This window comes from Trichosurus vulpecula, chromosome 5 (assembly GCF_011100635.1).
Source record: "Trichosurus vulpecula isolate mTriVul1 chromosome 5, mTriVul1.pri, whole genome shotgun sequence".
Classification (NCBI taxonomy): domain Eukaryota; kingdom Metazoa; phylum Chordata; class Mammalia; order Diprotodontia; family Phalangeridae; genus Trichosurus; species Trichosurus vulpecula.
The window spans coordinates 58,518,251-58,538,565 of NC_050577.1; the positions used below are offsets into that span (position 1 = coordinate 58,518,251).

At 37.6% G+C, this 20,315-nt stretch overlaps 1 protein-coding gene across 1 annotated transcript in view; it reads left to right on the top strand.

The window, feature by feature from the left end:
• The window catches only part of MALRD1 (MAM and LDL receptor class A domain containing 1), a gene marked incomplete at its 5' end in the record, with an annotated part of 881,642 nt that overhangs the window by 130,223 nt on the left and 731,104 nt on the right, over positions 1–20,315 (top strand). The window contains one exon of the mRNA XM_036760519.1: positions 4,515–4,612. Coding sequence (XP_036616414.1) covers positions 4,515–4,612 — 98 coding nt within the window. The remainder of the gene's footprint in view (positions 1–4,514; positions 4,613–20,315) is intronic.

A 20,315-nucleotide genomic window follows, 5' to 3' on the forward strand; every position in this document is an offset into this window, starting at 1 on the left:
GTCAGAAGAACATTTTATCAAGAACTACATATTGTCTACTTGAAAGAACTGTTTTCATCTACTAAAAACTGGTGCTATGATGTGATGAACCAATAATGCTGTGTCCTCTGCAAAGAAAATCCCATATACAAAATGGCATTCTTTTTCATTTAAGGAGCATTTTTTCAGTACCACTATATGTGTGTGTGCATATACACACATATATGTTTACATATTACATATGTATATACACATACATATATGTGTATACATGTACTTAGGTGTGAGGTGAAGGTATTCATGAGGCTAGGTGTGAGGGACACAAAAAATCATAATTAAAATAGTTTCTTTCTTAAGGAACTTACATTTAAATGGAGGAATACAGCATTCATAAAGTTTAGCAAGTAAAAGAAAATTGAAGAAGAGAGAGCACTGACAGCTAGTGAGGTCAGGAAAGACTTCCTGTAGGACCTGGCACCTCCCTCTGTAATATCAATTAAATTGGGACTTTTTTACTGTTTTAGAATTATAGATTAATTAAGTGTCTTTGATTGAGCCTTACTAGGTGCAAAGCCCCAGGCTGAAACCCTTAATTACTAGGTATTAAGCCTATGTGGATATGAAGCCCTCAGGGTCCTAAGGGGTGTTGCTAAGACCAGAGCCTATAGAAAAAGCATAAGTTCTAAGTTTGATGATGGCTAAAGAGTGTATAAAAAGAGAGAACAGAGCTATTTGCTTGAGGGTCTCACTCCTCTGGAGCAGTGCTGGCAAAGGACTCTGGGTAGCCACTTTAAGAGCCTCCTGGCTCACCCAGATGTTGATGGTTTCTTGGTAACTATGAATTGTATTTGGTCCATTTATAATGTATGTTTGTAATTTGTATTTGCTCTGAAGTTCAGAGTGCTAGTTTTCCCCCCGAACTAAGTGAATAATATTTATATGTTGGATTGAAATAAGATTATTAACCCTTTAACATTGCTTTCCTTAGTAAAGCACATCAAAAGACCCTGTACTGGCAGCATTCTTGTTGGGCTTGTGTTGGTCTTTCACCCTCACAGTAGCTGCTAGCCGAATTGTTGCAACACTCCTTTAAGCCTTGAAGATTTCTATAGTTTGAGTTGAGGAAGTACTGAATTCCAGGAATATCAGACCACCTGGGACAAAGCATGGACACTGGAGACCATGCTAAATTCAAGATTTTAACCAACTAGTTAATTAAGAAGCATTTATTAAAAACTTACTATGTGCTAAGCTCTGTGCTAAGTCCTGCAGCAACAAAGAAAGGCGAAAAAAGAATTCCTGCCCTGTCAGGAACTCACATTGTAATGGGGAGAGACAAGATGCAAATAACTACTTAGCTAGGTACTTAATCTTGTGTGTGTATGTATGTATGTATATGTATGTATGTATGTATGTATATGTATGTATGTATGTATGTATATGTATGTGTATGAGAGAGAGAGAGCGCGAAAGCACAAATGTAAGATAAAATGGAAAGAAAGGAAAAAGCACAAATGCTTGGCCTGGGAAATACCAACTGGCTGAAAAGAGAGTATATAAAAGAGGGTAATATGAGTTAATCTGGAAAGGTTGGCTGAAACCATATTGTGGAAGGCTTTAAATTCTAAGATTTAGCCCCTGAAAACTTGGGTAAGCGAATGACAAGTCAAATATTCTATTTAAACTGAAATAATAGTAGTTTATAAGCCCACATTATGGATCAAATCTTACACTGAACATATTGTTGTTTTTAGGCCTACCTAATAATGGCAGCCTGTGTAGGATGTATTCTAAAAGTTTCCTAGTAAGTCACCTGTGATAAATTTTATATTACCAGACCCTCTTTTTGTTGTTGTATAGTATAAACAATTTATAAAAATAAAGCTGAGCTCATGAACCTGGGGACCAATGTCCAGATCTACCTTGTGAAGATAAGAGAAAAGACAAGTTTTGACTTGTAGAAGGTGAAAAGGAAGATGTCTGAACTAGATCTTACAAACTCTTTGGTCCCAGGGGTAATTGAGGATTACCTATCTTCCATTGCCTTCCCTTTTGGATTGCTTCCAATTTATCTTACATGTGCACAGTTGTTTGTGTTGTCTCTTGGATTAGAATACAATCCCCTTAAGTCCAGGGTCCATGTTTTTGCTTTTCTTTTTATCCCCAGTATTTAGCACAGTGTCTGGCCTATAGCAAATACTTAATAAAAGTCTGATGGACTGCCATTTACAGACTTATCAGCATAAGTGAGTAAACAGAAGAAATAGAGAGAATGAAAGGGTAAGGAAAAAGTAGATAGAGAAGAGAAGGAGAAAAATGAAGGAAAGGGGAAAAACTAACCAATACGTTTGTGGAAGGCTGGTGATGGTAGAGTTCCATGAGCAACTCAATTCAATTTAATGTTTACTAAGGCCATCTCTCCTTCTCTCTTCTATCTCTCTGTCTCTCTGTCATCTGTCTCATAAGACACAGTGCTAGTTGCCCAGGATATGCAAATAATAAGGAATGGACCTGTGACCGCCTTTGTATAAGGAATTTCTGGATTAGAAAAATCTCTACCTCTACTTTCCTTGATTTCCTATTCAAGGGTACAAAAGAAATTGGCCTTGTCCCCAAGGAATCTGAATCCTACTGAGTGATGTAGCATGAATGCATATAAGTAACTGTCGAATTAATGTGAAGTGATAATTTCAAAAAGTAGTGCTAACAACTACGGACATTACAAAAAGCCTAGTACAGGTAGGAGATGGCCTCTGTTTTTTGCTTTGAATGACCAGTAGAACTTTTAAGAGGTCAAATTGAGGAGGTGCCAAGGATATGCTTTTCCTTCTTTGGGGATTCTTCTTTGTTGATTCAGGTTCTCATAAAGGTTTGATGTTCAAGTTTTGCTGTAGTTCTGAGTTGCTCAAGTAGGGGATTCTTTGGAAGTGTCATCAAACCTACCATTTTTAGATGTCCAAATTTAACATTACATGGAGTTTTAGAATTAGAAAGGGCCCGTACGTAATTACAGATAATTACATAACTATAAAAACATAAGGTAAAAACTAAGATTTAAAACCAAAGAAGGGATAATGGTGATTAAGAATGGTTGGGTATGTGCCCATGGACTATAAATAATTACATGTATTACACAGTTATATATCATGTATATAGGATCATAGGACTCTTCATTTTGCATGTGGTGAAATGAAGGAAGAGTGAGATTAAATGATTTGTTCAGAATCCTTGTTATTGTCTAAGGTAGTGTTTGAACTCAAGTCTCTCCGACTGCAAGCCTAGTATGTTTCCCATTAGATTGCCTTGCAGTTTCTGTTTTAGAATATAAACTTCTCAAGGGCACCTGCCATTAGCACAGTTGGTTGGCATCTAATCAGAGCTTAATAAATACTTATGACTTGATTATCATCATTTTTTCTATTTCAGATTCAAAACATGAGTTTGATTTGTCTCAATTCAGTCTCCATTATTTCTAGATATGGACCTTGGAATTCTTCTCTTCTTCCTACTCCACCAACTTTTTCCCTTGTTCCCTAGTTAAATAACTTCTTTTGGTTTTGAGATTTTAAAAACTACTTTAAAAACCACACTACCAGTGTAGCTAGATTCTAGTGTTACGGATTCCCACTGCAAGTTGGTTGGTTCAGTCTGTGGCACTGCATATCAAATATGACTTGACATTTAGCTCTGAATTTCCTTTCCTTCTGTGTAATTGCATTGACACATATCTATGAAAATGGTGTTCAGAACCTGCTCTTGTTCAGTCACAATGGCTGACTTGCCAAGTTGCACATCAGTGTGTGTTTATCAGAGGGCAGGTTCAAGCCTTTGATGTTGTTTTGCAGAGGAAGCTTCCTTGTAAGTTTTCACCATTCAGTGATGCTAACCCTGACAGCAGCCAACGTGTGTTAAGGTTGGAGACGATATAAGATGTTATCCTCTTCTACCCTTGCCTTCAGCGCATCTGCTATAGTCAGAATCCTGAGGCAGTTATTTTGCCAAAGTTCAGATTAGATCTTTAATTAAGCTTTCATCCCCACTAGCACAGATAACAATGTCGAGCTGGCAGGCCCCAGGAGAAAGGGAGCTTATTTCATTGGTCCATGCCATTCAGAACTTTGTGAAGATGTTTAAAAAATAGAGCTCTCATGGGAATTTCATAAGGGCAAGTTGAATACATAACAGTGAGCTTAGATGCCTAATTTAATTTTGATTTCAAAGTCTATTTACATGACCAATTGTCAGTGGAAAACATTCTTTAGGGGTTACAGATGAAAACTCATTTTAAAAAATCAATTAGACTTGATTCATATCAAAATACTCAGTATTATCAATAGAATAAAATTTAAAGAAAGAATTTTTGATTATTTGCAAAGTTTACTGGGTAGTGAGTAGAAATGTAATTTATGTCATATCTGAATAATAAAATAAATTGGGTATTTGGGAGGATTTAATGTTAGAGAAAAGAGTTCCTGATACTAAATGGATAATGATGTAGTTTTAAGTATATCTAATGCCACTTTATTTATTTTTAGGGTCATTCATTTATTTTGGTGCAGGCCTACATCCTGGTGTGTCTCATCTTGGTGGTCCTTTCCTTACTGCGTTACATCCTGCCTCTGCTTCCTGCCAGGTACCCAACTCTTCTCAATCACTGCTACCAGTTCATTAGTTTTAAATTGAAGCCTCTGACACATTTAGCTTATTACCTTATGTTTACAAAGTGCTTTGTACTTTTACAAAATGTTTTCATTTCATGTGATCTTCCTAAGAATTCAGTGAGTTAGATAATGCATGTGTAATATTATTCCATTTTACACATGAAGAGACTGAGACTCTGAGAGATTGTAACTCACTCTAAAATGACCCAGATAGTAAATAGCAGAACAATGTTTTGCTATCATGTTAATGAGGAATTGGATGATTTCTTTTATTCGCCACCCATCCTGCCATCCCAGGATGCCATTTGTCAAAAACTATAACCCTCTTTTTAGACACTGGAAATTGGTATTGATAATACTAACCATTGTGGCCTTTTTCCTTTAACTATTTTCCCCCATTCTGTTCATTCAATAACTTAAAATATGTATATAATGCCAACATGTTAAAATGGTACAGTTAATTCAGTTGAACAACCAGTAATTTCAAGTGTGTGTGTGTGTGTGTGTGTGTGTGTGTGTGTGTGTGTGTGTTGAGTTGGTCAAAACAGTTGTCAAGTCTTCCTGACTGTAGAGTCATTGCTCTATGCACAGGCCACCTAGCAGCCTCATTTATGTACATGAAGAACATTTATAAAACAGATATGGGGCAACACTGGGGGCATAGGTAGAGGGATGAACTAGCAGTTAGAGAGATGAGGAGACCCCCTCGTATGGAGGGGGAGGTTGAGCTGAATGTTGAAGGAAGCCAGGCATTCAAAGTGGCCAAATAAATAATCATCTCTAATCAGACCCACTTTCTCATCTAGTTCCCAGGTTCTACAAACTCCTGAGCTCACTAGCACAAGGCCAACCCCAGTGTTTTGGGGGCATTTAATTTACTGGTCAGTAACTTTCCTCTCCTTCTCCCTGTCATCACTTAACTTGGCACAAGGTGGTAAAAATAAGAAAACCATCAAGAGATCAATAGTTGTCACTTTCCACCTCATTGCCCAGACTCAAGAGGTTGAAAGGATTCATCAGGCTCCACTAGAGATCAATTGGGCATGAGCAGGGGTTACGAATCAGATTACTTTCAGAATCCAATGTGGAACAAATTGAAATGGGATTTTCCTCCATTCCCCCATTCCATTTCCCCAGGATGCCTTCCTCTTGACCTTTCTATTTCTTATTGCGTGGTTAGTTTGGATGATGCCTAACCTTCCCTTCTTTCCTACTTCTATTTAACCTCTCCTGTCTCAGCAAATTGGTAGATTTACCTTTAAATAACCTGGAATCACTTAATTTATTGTTTAAAGTACTTCATGAGCTGTATATAAATGCTATTACTATTAGTCTTACTGTAAATAGGCAGACAGAGCTAGATGGAAAAGTGGATAGGGTGCTGGGACTGGAGTCAGGAAGACCTGAGTTCAAATCTAGCCTCAAACACTTATCTATTAGCTGTATATCCCTGGAAAAGTCACTTAACTTCTGTTCACCTCAGTTTCCTCACCTATAAGATAACAATGGTTAGTATATTTGTCACCACATTGGACCAAAATGCAAGGTTTAATCATTGGCATTAAAAAAAAAACTTAAGTACTTGCTTCAGCGGCACATGTACTAAACCTGGAATGATGCAGAGAAAATGAGCACATCCTCCTAGGAGGGATGAAATATTCCATATTTCTATAGAAGTGGATGTATGATATACCCTGGTCAAGTCAATGGTATACAATGAAGAAAAAAATTACTTTTGGAATGTTTCAGGGAGAACTATTAGAAAATGGGAAAAAGGAAGGAATTGGAAGAACAGAAAAGAAAAAGGGAAAAGTTCAGTTCAGTGGTGGGAGGGGGGTCCCACTGAGTAACACATCCATAAGGGGAGAGGTCTGTTTTGTAATAGGGGATGAGGACCTGACAATGATTAATCCAGAGGGAGCTGTTGCTCAGGGAGCCCATTTTCTGAGAGGGTATTAAACCTCTATGGACTGCTTAATGCGTCAGAAGAAGGGGACTCAGAATTTCTCAGAACAACTGACATGTAGAAGAGCATGGCTCTACTGAGGAGATTTCATGGAAAATGGGAAAGAAAACGATCATGGGGAGGACGGGTTAGAAATGGATAACATGATCAAGGGACACAAGAATATCTCTATCATAGGACAATACTTCTATCTTTACCTCCTATAGGAACTGATACTTTTAAGAAAAAATGAAGACTTCTAAGAATAAGTCAAAGTGACGGTAAAGAGAGGAAGGTCTGCAAAGTGATTAAATTTTATTTAGAGATGAATCTACTCTATATCACCCCCAACAAGTGTGCATCTTTGGTTGGAGACCCTCAATAAGGAAGGAGAAATCTATCCCCAGCTGCCAACTTTGCTTGCTTGTACCCTGCTTCTATTGTTATATCCATGAGATCATCTCAGCTGTGCCTCTCCCTCTCCCTTTACCCCCAGGTCAGGAAGGCTTCAGTCAGTGCTATGGAAACATGTGGTGCCATATCTAAGAAAGACTTGAATGAAAAGAGTGGGATTGTGGGATCATACATTTAGAGCAAGAAGTGGGGTCAGAGGTGATGTAAATCAATGCCCTCATTTTACTGATGATAAAACTGATGCCTAGGAAGATGAAAGGACTTCACCTAAAGTCCTACAAGGGAGCAAATACCAGCGGCGTGACTCAGACCCAGACCTTTTTTCTCTAGAGTCTGTCTTCTTTCTAAGGAGACTGCGAAAAGTACTCTGGCTCTGAAGTCAGAAATGGTTGTTGTTCAGTCATTTCAGTCATGTCTGACTCTCTGTGACCCCATTTGGGGTTTTCTTGGCAAAGATACTAGAGTAGTTTGCCATTTCCTACTCCAGCTCACTTTACAGATAAGGAAACTGAGGCAAATAGCGTTAAATGACTTGCTCAGGGTCACACAGCTAGTAACCGAGGCCACATTTGAACTCATGAAGATGAGTCTTTTCATTCCAAGTCTGGTACTCTATACACTGTACCATTCAGCTGTCCCTGGAATCAGAGAACCTGGCTTCCAATCCCACTTGTGATGCTTACTTCCTTATAGTCATGGGCAAGTCCCTAGGCCTCAATTTTCTTATCTATGCAAAAAAGAGAGAATGAACTAAAATGACCTCTTAATCTAGCTCTAAAACAATGCTTCTGTGATCTTTCTACACTTTGCTTAATCCTTCTGGAGAAGGTGCCTGCCTGCTGCCTTTTCTTTCTACTAGAAAGATGAAGGATTAGACCTATTTACAGTTGAGATAGGGTTAATTGGTTAGTGCTGCACTGTTTACTCTCTAGAGGGAAAGCAGCAAGGGTTTTATTGGGCTGTCTGGGACAGTATTTGCAGACTGGAATTAATTTGATAAATACTCCTTGATTTAAAATTGTCTAAACATATACATATTTATATGTATACACATACATATCGCATTTCACCATATGCCTATATATATATATCATGTTAACATAAGTGAATAGATAGCATATTATATATATACATATATATATATATATATCACCATATGTTAATATCCCCTATATTAACTCATGGTGATATATGTTGTTTTGGTATAAAAGTTCCAGTAAAAAATGAACATACCAGGGGCTTCTGGTAATTAGCTTTGCTGGTCAGTCATCCTGATCAGAACATGCTGTTAATAGTTGTCCTTCCTGAACAATAGGTACAACTTATTATAAAAAGTTGTAGAGGGCCAGAATGAACATCCTTTCATCCAAAGAAAACCTTCATTAGGTGATTATGTCATTTTCCCCTACAGCAAGCAATGTACAAGCCAATAGAGCTAAGTCTTTCTTTTTAAGGATTTTGAGGAAATGTGGGCATCTTTTTGAAGCTAGTTTTCCCAGCGCATGGTTTTAGGATCATTTAGCAAGGCTTGCCCAAGCTTGATGTATGGTCAGCCCATACCATCAACAGGCACATATGTTCTGTAAATAATCAGTACTCAAGATGTAGGCCCTCATTTAAAAGCTACAGCACCACTACCACCTTTGGCGTCTGGTGGAAACTTGGCATTTTTCCTTGGAATATCCAGGAGGTATGAGGATTAGGCCATCTGGCAGCCTGGAGCTAATCATTCTTGGGTGGGACTTAATGCACGTTTGTTCATTGTTGTCAGTGAACTAGAAAATACAAAATGAGGTGGTTAATAAGCCTATTGTCATTTGTAGAGCTTGACTATTTGGGATATTGTACAAATTGCAGAAGGTTTGCCATGTAGAAACTTAAATAAAACAAGGGTGAGGGTATAAAATTAATGGGGTCTTGTATTACCATGTATTGGGAATGGCTAGCTATGATTGGAATATGATTGAAATGGTGAGTGAAGGAGAAATAATATTTTTTCTTAAAAAATAAAATTAATGGGCTCTTTTTAATTGTTTTTGGTACATAATAATTAATTGGCAAAGGAAGGCTGAGAGAAAATCTGCATAAGCAGACTAAGACATTTTATACTGTCCTGTCTTATTTGATAGGGTTTGGAACCAGAGAACTTGAGGATGCTAAGCACTGGAGAGATCAAGGAATTTGCCCAAGGTCCCATAGCTAGGTAGGGCAAGAATTGGGAGAAGAACAATCTGTAGTGTTCTAACCACTACACTATTCCAGGTCTTGATGATGTTGGTAAGAAAGAATGTAGGTATGAAGATATGTTAATATGTGTAGAAAGAGCAGGGGCAGGATTGCAATGGACAAAAAAGAGTAAACTGAAGGAGATAGAATAGGCAGAAGAGCAAGTGGAAGTGGGGAAGAGGAAGAAACAAGTATTTATTAAGCATTTACTATGTGCCAAACACTGTGCTAAGCACTAAAACTTTTATCATATTTGATCTACATGACAACCCTACAAAATAGGGGCTATTATTATCCCCATTTTATAGATAAAGAAAATGAGGCAGACAAAGGTTAGACAAACTTTCCCAGGGTCACCCAGCTGGCAGCTAGTCAGTGAGGCTGGATTTGAACTCTAGTCTTGCATACCTGTCCAACCCCAGCACTCTATTTACTGCACTACCTAGCTGTAAGTTAAATAAATTTGTTATATTATTCATTCTTGTCAAAAGGATCATATGCCTTGAATGATGGGTTAATACATGTACTTTGCAGATGTAAAATGTTATATAAACATTAGCTATTATCATTCCTAGTAATAATATTATTTTTGCTACATTTGCCTGAGTGGCAGTTATGTTTAACTGATAACAGTCTTTGATACAACCTTGATGGTATAAGATTGGATTAATTAGGACCATTGCCCCTTTGAGAAATCATGTTCTTCACACGGTCATGCTCAGTAATGTCAAATATTGAGTCAATAAGAAAGTATAAAAAGAAGTAAAAATCAAAGGAATGGGAGAGTGATGTACAATGATAGTGCAGAAGCAGCTGAAATCAGTTTTGGGACCCCTTTTCCTGCCTCTAGCCAGTCATTCCCCAAAAGTGATGATGCTATGGCTTAGGCCAGTATTCTGATGGCTCCCTTCTTTTCTGTGTTCTTTGGTCAAGGTTTTTTCTAGAGATCCATAGGCTCCTTAAGGGGAAAGGCCATAGGGCCTTGTGACTCAAAGATCGCTGTGTCTATGCTATTGAGTGTCCTGAGGAAACTTTCTGTGTAGGTCTGGAGGCAGGAAATAGTGTTTCTCAATAGAGCAGGAGTCTGATTTTTGAGAGAGAGCTATTTCGGGGAAATGGTGGCTTGTAGGGCATATCAGATGTGGAAAAATGACTGAGGTATAGAAAAGAGCAACATTAAAAAAAAGCAAGCCAAAAGAATGGGCAGGACATTCAACAAGCACAGAGTTGGAAGAAGGCATTCCAAGAACAGCAAACAGAATGAAGCAGTTACAGAAGTAGGAAACTTCAGCAAGTATAAGTAGGTGGGGATGTAAGAAAGAGTCCAGTTTGTCCGGAGTGAAGACTATGTAGCAAGATGAATGAGCTAAAGCTAGAAAAGTGGGGCCAGATAACAGAGGGCCTTGAATGCCAAGTGCTGGAGTTCAAATTTTCTCGAGACTCAATAGGGAATGTTGGAAAGCTTTGGGCAGAGGGATGGCAAGAGGGATAGCTCTGAAAATAGGATTAGTCTGGCAGCTTCGTGAAGCATGGGTTGGAGGTGGGAGAAGGAAACGTGGAACTTGAGAAAATCTATAGGAAGGCATATACATTAGTCCAGGTGGGGTGGAATGATGGACTCTGCTTGTAGTGCATTAATAATGTTCTTAAAGAGGAGACAGATCCCAGAGGTACTGGGAGGTGAGGGAAGCAAAAGCCATCTAATGAAAATAAGAGAGTGAGTAAAAAGGAGTACCATTAATAGAATTAAGGATGTTAAAAGGAAGAACAGGATTAAGGAAAAAGATAATAAGCTCAGTTTTTGTCATGTTGAGTCTAAAGTGTTGTCAGGAAATCAGGGTTAATAATGACGATGTCCTTAAGGTGCCTGAAGTTTTGCTCATGGCATTTGGAAGATGGAACAGGGCTAGAGGTTCAGAATGGGTAGCTATTTGCATAGATACATAGTTATTGGTTGGTTGTTGTTCTTCATTGTCAAAGAGGACAAAAATGACGTCACTATGTCGGATTCAAGGTACAGTGTGTCTGCTCAGACCAACATAAGCTCTGAAGGCTCTACCACAGGTTGGACATAAATAATCCAGCTGAACATTTGGAGTGGAGATGTCTCTAAATGTGCACATCTCTCATTTCCTTTGAGGTGCTGCAATTCTGCTTTACTCATAGAGCACAGCACCTTCTTTGATACAGGCACGCCATGCTGAGTGGCCCTCTGTCAGTGTCTTCCATGTCTCACAATCAATTCCAAAGTTCTCCAGTGAGACCTTGAGCATGTCCTTGTATTACCTCTTCTGACTACCATGTAATTCGTAGATGTAGAAGCTGTGTAAATGGAATGCACGAGACTGCTAAAGGAGAGAGTCATAGCAATGATGGCCTGCTTTTATATAGTGTTTTGAGGTCTGCAAAGCACTTTGCAGATGTATCATTTTACTCTCACAACTGTGCGAGGTAAGTGCTATTATTATCCGTATTTCATAGATGGGGAAACTAAGGCAGACAAGTCAAGTGACTGACTGAGGATCACATAGAGATGAGATCAAAGTGTAGAACAATGATAAATGTTCACAGTGAGGGAGTGGAGAAAGAAAAGCACTCAATGATGGTGGGGAACAAAGGACCATTACAGAAGTAGCAGGAAAAGCAGAAGATTGGAGTGTCATCAGAGTCAAAGGGAGTGAGTGTGACCAGAAGGGGGAGTAGCTGACATTGTCAGATACTACACAGAGATCAAGGACTAGGAGGATGGAAAGAAACTTTTTGCATTTTCTGATTATATCATTGACAACTTTTGAGAGGCAGTCTCAGCACAACAGTAGGGATTGGAGTCAGTTGGGAAGAAGGAGTGTGATGTGGGAAACTTTTACAGAAGTTTGAAAGTCAGAGTAAGAGAGTCAAGGGAAAGGTTTTTATACAACTGTGGAAACCTGAGCATTATTTTAGGCAGCTGGACTGCAGTACATTTCATGAAATGACTGTCTTCTACCACCTCTCACCAAATACCTTATCGCTCTGTTAAGCATTTTTGGTTGGTATATAAGGGAATAGTCTGACTCCACCACCACCAAATGTTGATGTGATCAGCCAGTCCCTTTGTCATCACTGCCCTAGCTGAAATTGACACCTCTCCACCTTCTCAATATACCAATATCCTGATAGTGATTACTGGCTGGACAAGGTCTTGGAGGAGGTTCATATAGAAGAATTAACCCGGGGTTTCTGAGCTTCCCTCTGGGAGGTTAGACAGAAAGGGAAGCTGGCTTCATTCAGTTAGAAGGAGTTGCCACTGATGAGAACTATCCCCATAAAAACCTGGTTTATTTTTCATCTAGCACTATAACTTGGAGCCAATCCTATTTCTTCTGTTTGATCAGTTTAATATCTAGGAAAACAGTCAGAAGTCTCACCCATGGAATACGTGGACTACTAGCCATGGAGCTTTTAAAATCGTGGATTATTGACAAAATGTGCAGGTTATTCTTAGAACTAAAAAGTCAGGTTATGTTTTTAGAGGAGATTTTAATATTCTGCTTGTTGTATTTAAATGGATCATAACAATTAGAAGCAGAATTCTATAGCCACGGACACTGTTTATGGTAGAATGTGAAAACATCATAGGAATGACAAAGTAATTTTTTTTTCAAAATTGCTATGGCAGCAGTTTACTGATTTTAGCAAATTTTAATGACTGATGTTTTCCCCTTGGATTTGTATCCAGTAGGGTACAGAGCTATACTACTTAAAAATCCATTTTTTTTAGTATAAGAAATCTGTTGTATGATACCTGACTGATAGCAACACAGGGAGTCATACCTGAAATGGCAAAGAAGATAGAGAAAGAGTGGGTGCTCCAGGATTAGGAAAAAGCAGAATGGGGATGAGAAGAGAATAGAGGAATACTGAGGGAGGGGAAGAAGTAGAAGCTAATATCACTGAGTAATATCACAATTAAGCTAATATCACAATTAAGGAAGGAGGAGAGTTTTATAAAAGAAATAAAAGAAAGCAGAACAATAATTGGGGAGAAAAAGATGAAGTGAAGACTTTAAACTTCCAAATTTTGTTGTTGAGTCATTTCAGTCATATCTGACTCTTATCTCATTTGAGGTTTTCTTGCCAAAGATAGTGGAGTGTTTTGTCATTTCCTTCTCCAGCTAATTTTACAGAGGAGGAAACTGAGGCAAACAAGGTTAAGTGACTTGCCCAAGGTCACATAGCTATAAAGTGTTTGAAGTCAAATTTGTACTGAGGTCTTCTTAATTCCAGGCTGGGTGGTCTATCCTCTGGAGCACCTAGCTGCTCAAACTTCCAGATAATGACTTGTACAATGCTGGCATCCCAAACATAATTGGTTTTCCCAATGGTTACTTATTTCCTCAGTGTTTTTTTGTGGCCTTGAGCTAACAAAGCTTGTTCTTTGAAAGCAGAAGGAGAATACAACATCTAAGATCTTATGATCTTAGGGAATCTTTGCCTCATCCACAAACTAAAATATGTGGTCTCAGATAACATGATGTCTCCTACATTTTCTGACTTGTACCTAATTGGCTGTTTTTGCTTTAAGAGTAAAGAGAGATATTCAACATCTTCTGAAAATGAGGAGACAATTAAAAGATTTAAAACATTTTAAGCTTCAGATTTTTCCCTCTAAAATATGATAATAAATCTAGGTTTTTAGAAATTATCAAACCACTTGAAGTTCTTGGCAACAGAACAAAGGTCAAGGGTCTGTGACAGCAATATAATGTATTTAAAACTCTTGGGAAATGGGAGCAAGCTGCCTTTATTAGTAGCATTTTGATTAATTTCATTTTAGTGAGTTGTTCATGGAACACAGTTCATTTTATCTGAAAGATAATGGGGAAAACATTCTTTAAAACTGATAAGTGAAGGAGGACGTTTTAAAAGGTCAGCTTAAAATATTATAGTTTTGATGAGGCTTGGAAATAATTAGAAGCACTTTTCGAATATTACTTTTTTCATCCCACTCCATTTCTTAAGTAAAACGAAGGCTTTCCGAAGGCCTTGCCTTCTCATTTAAAACAACATGTGTTTGCTGTTTTTTATTTTGGCTAATTGGAGGCTATGTGGTTGTGTAAGGGAGAATTGAATTCAAACAATGGTTTGAGTTGGAGGAATAGGCTGTGTTTTCAATAGAAACAATCTGAGAGCAAATTCTCCTGTGTATTAATTAACTCCATCAATAGAGGAGATTTCATAGCAATACATCTGCCCCTAGAGGTTGGAGCCAATGGATGCAGTATGGCGGTTGACTAAACCCCTATAGAATCAGCCTATGTTTTTTTCTGCCCAGACTGCTTTATCATTTATCAGAACTGGATGGATGAAACATTCAGTGATTTGGGGTCTCTTCTGATTGGATTGTGGTTGTATAGTTATAATCTCAGCCCTTATATTTCTCTACTAGGTTTTTATCTGACCAGGTCACTTTGTAGATAAGGTCTGGGGAGGGAGTAGAAAGTAGAAATCTTTTAAGTAAAAGGCTTCGTTGATTCCACTATGTAGATGAAGGCACACCCAGAAACAGACAAGTCCACTGGCATGCACACTTACACATTTGTAAATGCAAACCGTAGATAGTTGCTAAACTCATGGAGAGCAGGTCCAATGGTGGTGATGTCAGAGGGTCAGGTGGAGCACTCTGGTGTGTATACCATGAAATCTTGAAAACAACCTTATTTCAGTGGATTCATTTAATTCTGTAAAGTTCTGGTGAGTGTTACTTAAGTGAAAAAAAGGGATCCTTTGTATCTTTGGTGATACGTAGTCTCACCGATTGAAAGACAATGAACACTTCTTTGTCCTGTGTAGAAATAGCTTCAAATGGGGCAGTCTGGGGAATGGCACTAATCAATCTCATTTTATTCTCAGCTGCTTCTAAGTTGGGGGGGCATTGCTTATTATCTGCCAACTTTCTAAATAGAGTGTTCATCTGAGATAGTCCTGGGTGAGAGAAAGGGGGTATTCTGCAGTCCTTTGATGGAGTTGTCAGCCTGTAATTTATTTTTGTCTTTCATATAAATGAATAAACACGTTCAAATAGTCCCTGATTTAGTAGGACTAAAATAATTTTACTCTACCAGTTAGAAGGTTAACAAGTCATTAACTGAGCATACATATTGCTTCACTATAAGTATTAATGCATCATTCATACCATAGTCTCCACTGGGGTAGCTAGGTGGTGCAGAGAATAGAGTGCCAGTCCTAGAGTCAGGAAAACCTGAGTTCAAATTTGGCCTCAGACACTTCCTAGTCGTGTGACCCTGAGCAAGCCACTTAACCTCAATTTCTTCATCTATAAAATATGGATGATAATAGCATCTACCTCCCAGAGCTGTTGTAAGGAGTGAGAATCAAACGACTTAGTGATTGTAAAGTGTTTACACAGTGACTTCAATTATTAGTACTAGTACTACTACTACTAGCACCTCTCACATCAGTCAGATTTGACCCTTTAAACCTTTAATTCTAGATATTGATATCGCTACTTATCCAGTCAATATGGGAGTTATTTTATATTTGTCATTAATAAAAATTTAGTTTCACAGGTTGTCCCGAGGTAGAAGTCACATTTCTTCTAGGGCAGCCAGAATTATTTCAATTCAATTCAGTACACATATATTAAGCACTAACAGGATGGTTTTAAGTTGGTAGAGACAATATATATATATAGTTCCTGGCACATAGTACTTCCTTAATAAAGTTTTACTTATTACGTGATTGTTTTGCAAACTTTAGAGAGTTTATAGATGGCTCAATAAATATATACACACACATACACCGTATATGTGTATATATATATATATATAGATATAGATATATAGATATAGATATACACATAATATACACACGTATGTATGTGTTTATATATGCTTAAGTACATATGTATGTGTGTATATATATTTACACTACATATATACATTATTATATGCAATGTTGGTCATGGGATCATTTAAAGCACTGTGCCATATCTCAAATGTAATGGAGCCTATGTTTAATCCTGGGTCCAACTCATCATTCTCCAGTCAGGGGACTGGCCATATAACTATATAGCATAGTCTTATTTTAGGCAGTTTTTACCCATTTACTTTTCCTTGTATGAATTTTTAGGCAGATTTGTTTTGAATTATCATACATCTCATTGACAAGGCCTCTAATGTTTTGGAGCTTGATCCTATCAATATTTCATCCACAAACAGGAACATCTGGAATTCTTCACCATTTATAGGGAATTTCTCTTCTATTTGGAATTTTTGCAAGAAATGTTCCATGGCTATATCTCTGTTGAGTACACACCTTCTTGGCTTATGCCTTTTTCTCTATTAATAATCAGAGAGCCATTGGATAGAATTGTTTCCAAGGCTTAATTTGACAAGGAATCGTGTCTAATCTTAACATATGCATGATATACTTCTCATTGGGGGAAGGTTATTAAGGCTGCATTTTCCCCCACTACATAAAATTCTTTTTTGGTGATCCACAAACAATAAACACGAAAACATCTTGTACTCATTTTCTGCATCTTCCAGCCAATTGTGTGATGGTAAAATTATGGTCTCCTCTGCAGACCTCTTTTCTCTTTGTATATTTCATTCTTATAAAGATTTTATAACAACGAGTAAGTAGGCACATGAGTCAGTAGTTATTTTCCTTTCAATGCAGAAATTCTTCTGGCCCTGTTGTATGGTTGCAAATCTTGGAACATCATGAGCTTCAAGGAGTAAAACTTATAGGAAACCTAAAGGCATTAGTTCTCCATGGTAGGCACAAGTAGGTCATGGTTTATGGTTATTGATTTGTAGGATCAGAGATTTAGAGATGTAAGGAGCCATGAGGACATCCAGTCTAATTCCTTCATTTTACAATCAAGGAAGAAGAGGCCAGAGAGGCTAAGCAATTTGCTGAAGGTCTCACAGGTAATACATGATATAACCTGAGATTTGAACCTATTTTCTCTGACTCCAGATCCAATACTCTTTCTTTTAAAGCATACATTTAAGGCATGATTTAAAGGCCATCAATGAGAAAATTTATGATCAGAAGAGAAAATGGACTGGTTATGTGTGCAGTGTGAAGGATAATAAATAGTCCAAGTATTCCAGTAATACCCCACAATATATGATCTAAAAGAAGGCCTTTTAGCATATTAGTGGAACTTCTATAGAGGAATTGTGAAAAAATATGGATAAGGATCAACAGAAAAAGGAGACACAGATGGGTCACAATTTGCACATGTGGAAGGAATATTCCCATTGATGACCTCACAGATGCAAAAAAATTATTAGCATATTGCTTGGTATGTAGGGGGAGTTATATAAATGCCTATCTCTACCTCTACTGATCATGAAAGCCTTGAACTAACAGTTCTTACATGCAGGATAAGCACCACAAGAACACATCTGGGGTAAGAAGTAAGAAAAATTCAGTTGAGAGAGGCAGAGAAGACTCCAGGCCTGGCACTCCATCTACTGCACCATCTAGCTGCCCAGCACCTAGTGTGGTGTCTTACATATAATAGACGATTAATGTTGAAATGAATCTTACAGAGTTGGTGCTGAATAAATAAATCTTGGTTGCATTCATTTAGTCTTAAGACTCATAGAAAGTACACAGAGAGTAAAGGGGGAGAAAGGGAGAGTATAGAGGTACAAGGCAGAGATGTTACAGCTCTACCTTCTTTGTATTATTTGGATAACATTCTTTATTGGAACAGTCTCGCTTGAATAGGATATTGGACCATGGCACAAAAGTGGCATGACATAGAGGGTGAAGGGAGGCTTCCTAAAGGGTAGAAGGTTATGACCTACACAGTTGGTAAAACCTGTTTAAAATGTATTTTTTAATCTGACTAGAGCAGAAAGTGTGGGGAAGAGAATGGTTGGAGAGGACATTTTTCAAATAAAAGAATACTGGTGGACTTTGAAACCTTAGTTCCTAATATGTCTTAGCTAAATATATTTTGGGAAATTTACAATATGGTAATTGAGAAAAGTTACCCTGGAAACTTTGTTTAGAATAAATTTTAAGGGCTAAGACCATAGGTAGCTGAGGAGACTACAGTTCAATTGAATTTACACTACAGTTCCACTTGGGCTCAGATTTCTAATATTCATATTAGTTGAATATTTAATATGTAAAATGGCATGGGAATATAGAAGTGACCAAGACACAGGATCAAAATTTCATAGATTTAGATGTGGAAAGAAACTTCAAAACCATCGAATGTCTTTCCTTCATTTTACCTTTGAAGAAACTCAGGTTCTGAGAATTTAATTGACTCACCCAAAGTCTCACAGGTGTTAAGTGGTTATAATACCTATTATAAATTATTATAATACCTATAGTACCTACCTAAAAGCAATTTGCAATTTAGTAGGGGGAAATTCTGTATATATTTTTATGTTTAAAATAGACCATCACACATTAAAGTATAAAAAACCTTATATTACTTGTTTTTTTATTCAAAAGATATATTTTTCATGAAATATGAGAATTTTATTGACCCCATAATAGGAAAAAAGTAACTCTTTTCAAATTTTTATGCAAATCCTGTAAAAATGGCAAATTAAATAAAAGTTCTAAAATCCTTGCCAGTTCAGGCTGGATCCCTTTGGTATTTGCTCCTGCTACATGATTAAAGTATGGTTATGTAGTGAATGACAGTTTGACAGGTTGGAATCCAGGTGGGGCTTGCACCTCTCCTGTACAGCTCATTTTCTGGTGTTCGCTATTGCATATTAACAAGCCCAGGACATGTTGTAATTTATGGTAGGAAGCTACAATTTAATTGTCATTGGGGAATACTAATTAAATCTTTCAACAATATTTTAATTAAGATACAACCATTTTGATTCTGAGTTCTTATAAATGTGAAGGCTGAAACTGGCAGTAAAGCATTTAAAGTTTGGTCCCTCGAAAAGGGTTAGGGCATGTGTTCATTTGGTGGCAAAGACAGAGCTAATGTGAAAACTGAGAGTAAAACTCTAATATAAGCTGAAGTAATAGAAAGGGCCCTGGTCCAGGGGAGCTGTGGTTTCATATTTTGACTTTGGTCATATCTTATTAGCTCTTGATGAATCACTTAGCACCTCTGAGTTTCAATTCCATTGTGGTTATTTCACAATAACACTACTTTCCCTATCTACAGCTCAGGTTTGGAATGAAGAAGGCACTCTGTGAACCTTAAAATGATATTTTAAAGTGAATTAATATTATCTCTTGAGCTGAAACATTAAGAAAAGGGAACAAGTTTGCGAATGGTTGCTTTCATTGACTCTGAACTGGTTTCCTGCAGGGTTATTAACAGCAGACCTAGAAAAGAACAAAGCTGCAAAAATAAAGGGATAGATGCTTAAGGATGAAGGAAACAATGGGAAAGGATATGAAAACCCAGAGCACCTGAAATGGATCCCCTCTGTGCTTTTAGAAAAGAGTTCTATTCCTGACAGTCTTTCTTTGTTCAGTTCTGTGTTCTTTCCATCTTTAAATTTTAGTGGTCATCTCTTTGTGGGAGGATGAGATGGCCACTTTACAAATTTAGTATGTTGAAATCATGTCAGCACAGTATTTTCAGCTATAAAGTTGTAAGAAGACCAGATAGTAGGGAAATAAGAAGTGACTTTGGGAAAGCCACTTAACCCCTCTTGCCCTCAATTTCCTCAACAGTAAAATAAAGAGGTTGAACAAGGTGGCATCCAAGTCCTCTTCTGGATCTAAATCTAGGTCAGTATGATCACAGTGGTGTGACCTATCTTGTACTAGCTAATGACTATTGCTCTACCAACTCTCCTATAACTTTTGCTTCACCATAGAGTCAGTTACCAGATTTTAAGGTGGTGTAACTGATAACTGTCTTTTGTATTAGAATCCTTGGTAAGAAAGTATAAAGGTTAAGAGGGGCAAGAGATTTAAGTCTCTCTGAATGCCTTCTTCCTCTAAAAAAAGAGCTATTACAATGATGATAGGTTATTGTTAATCACATGAGTGTAGGATGAGACAATTAGTATTGTGATAGGTTAGGGAGATGTGCAAGGAATATGAGTGAAGGAGTGTGTGTGTGTTCTTAGAAG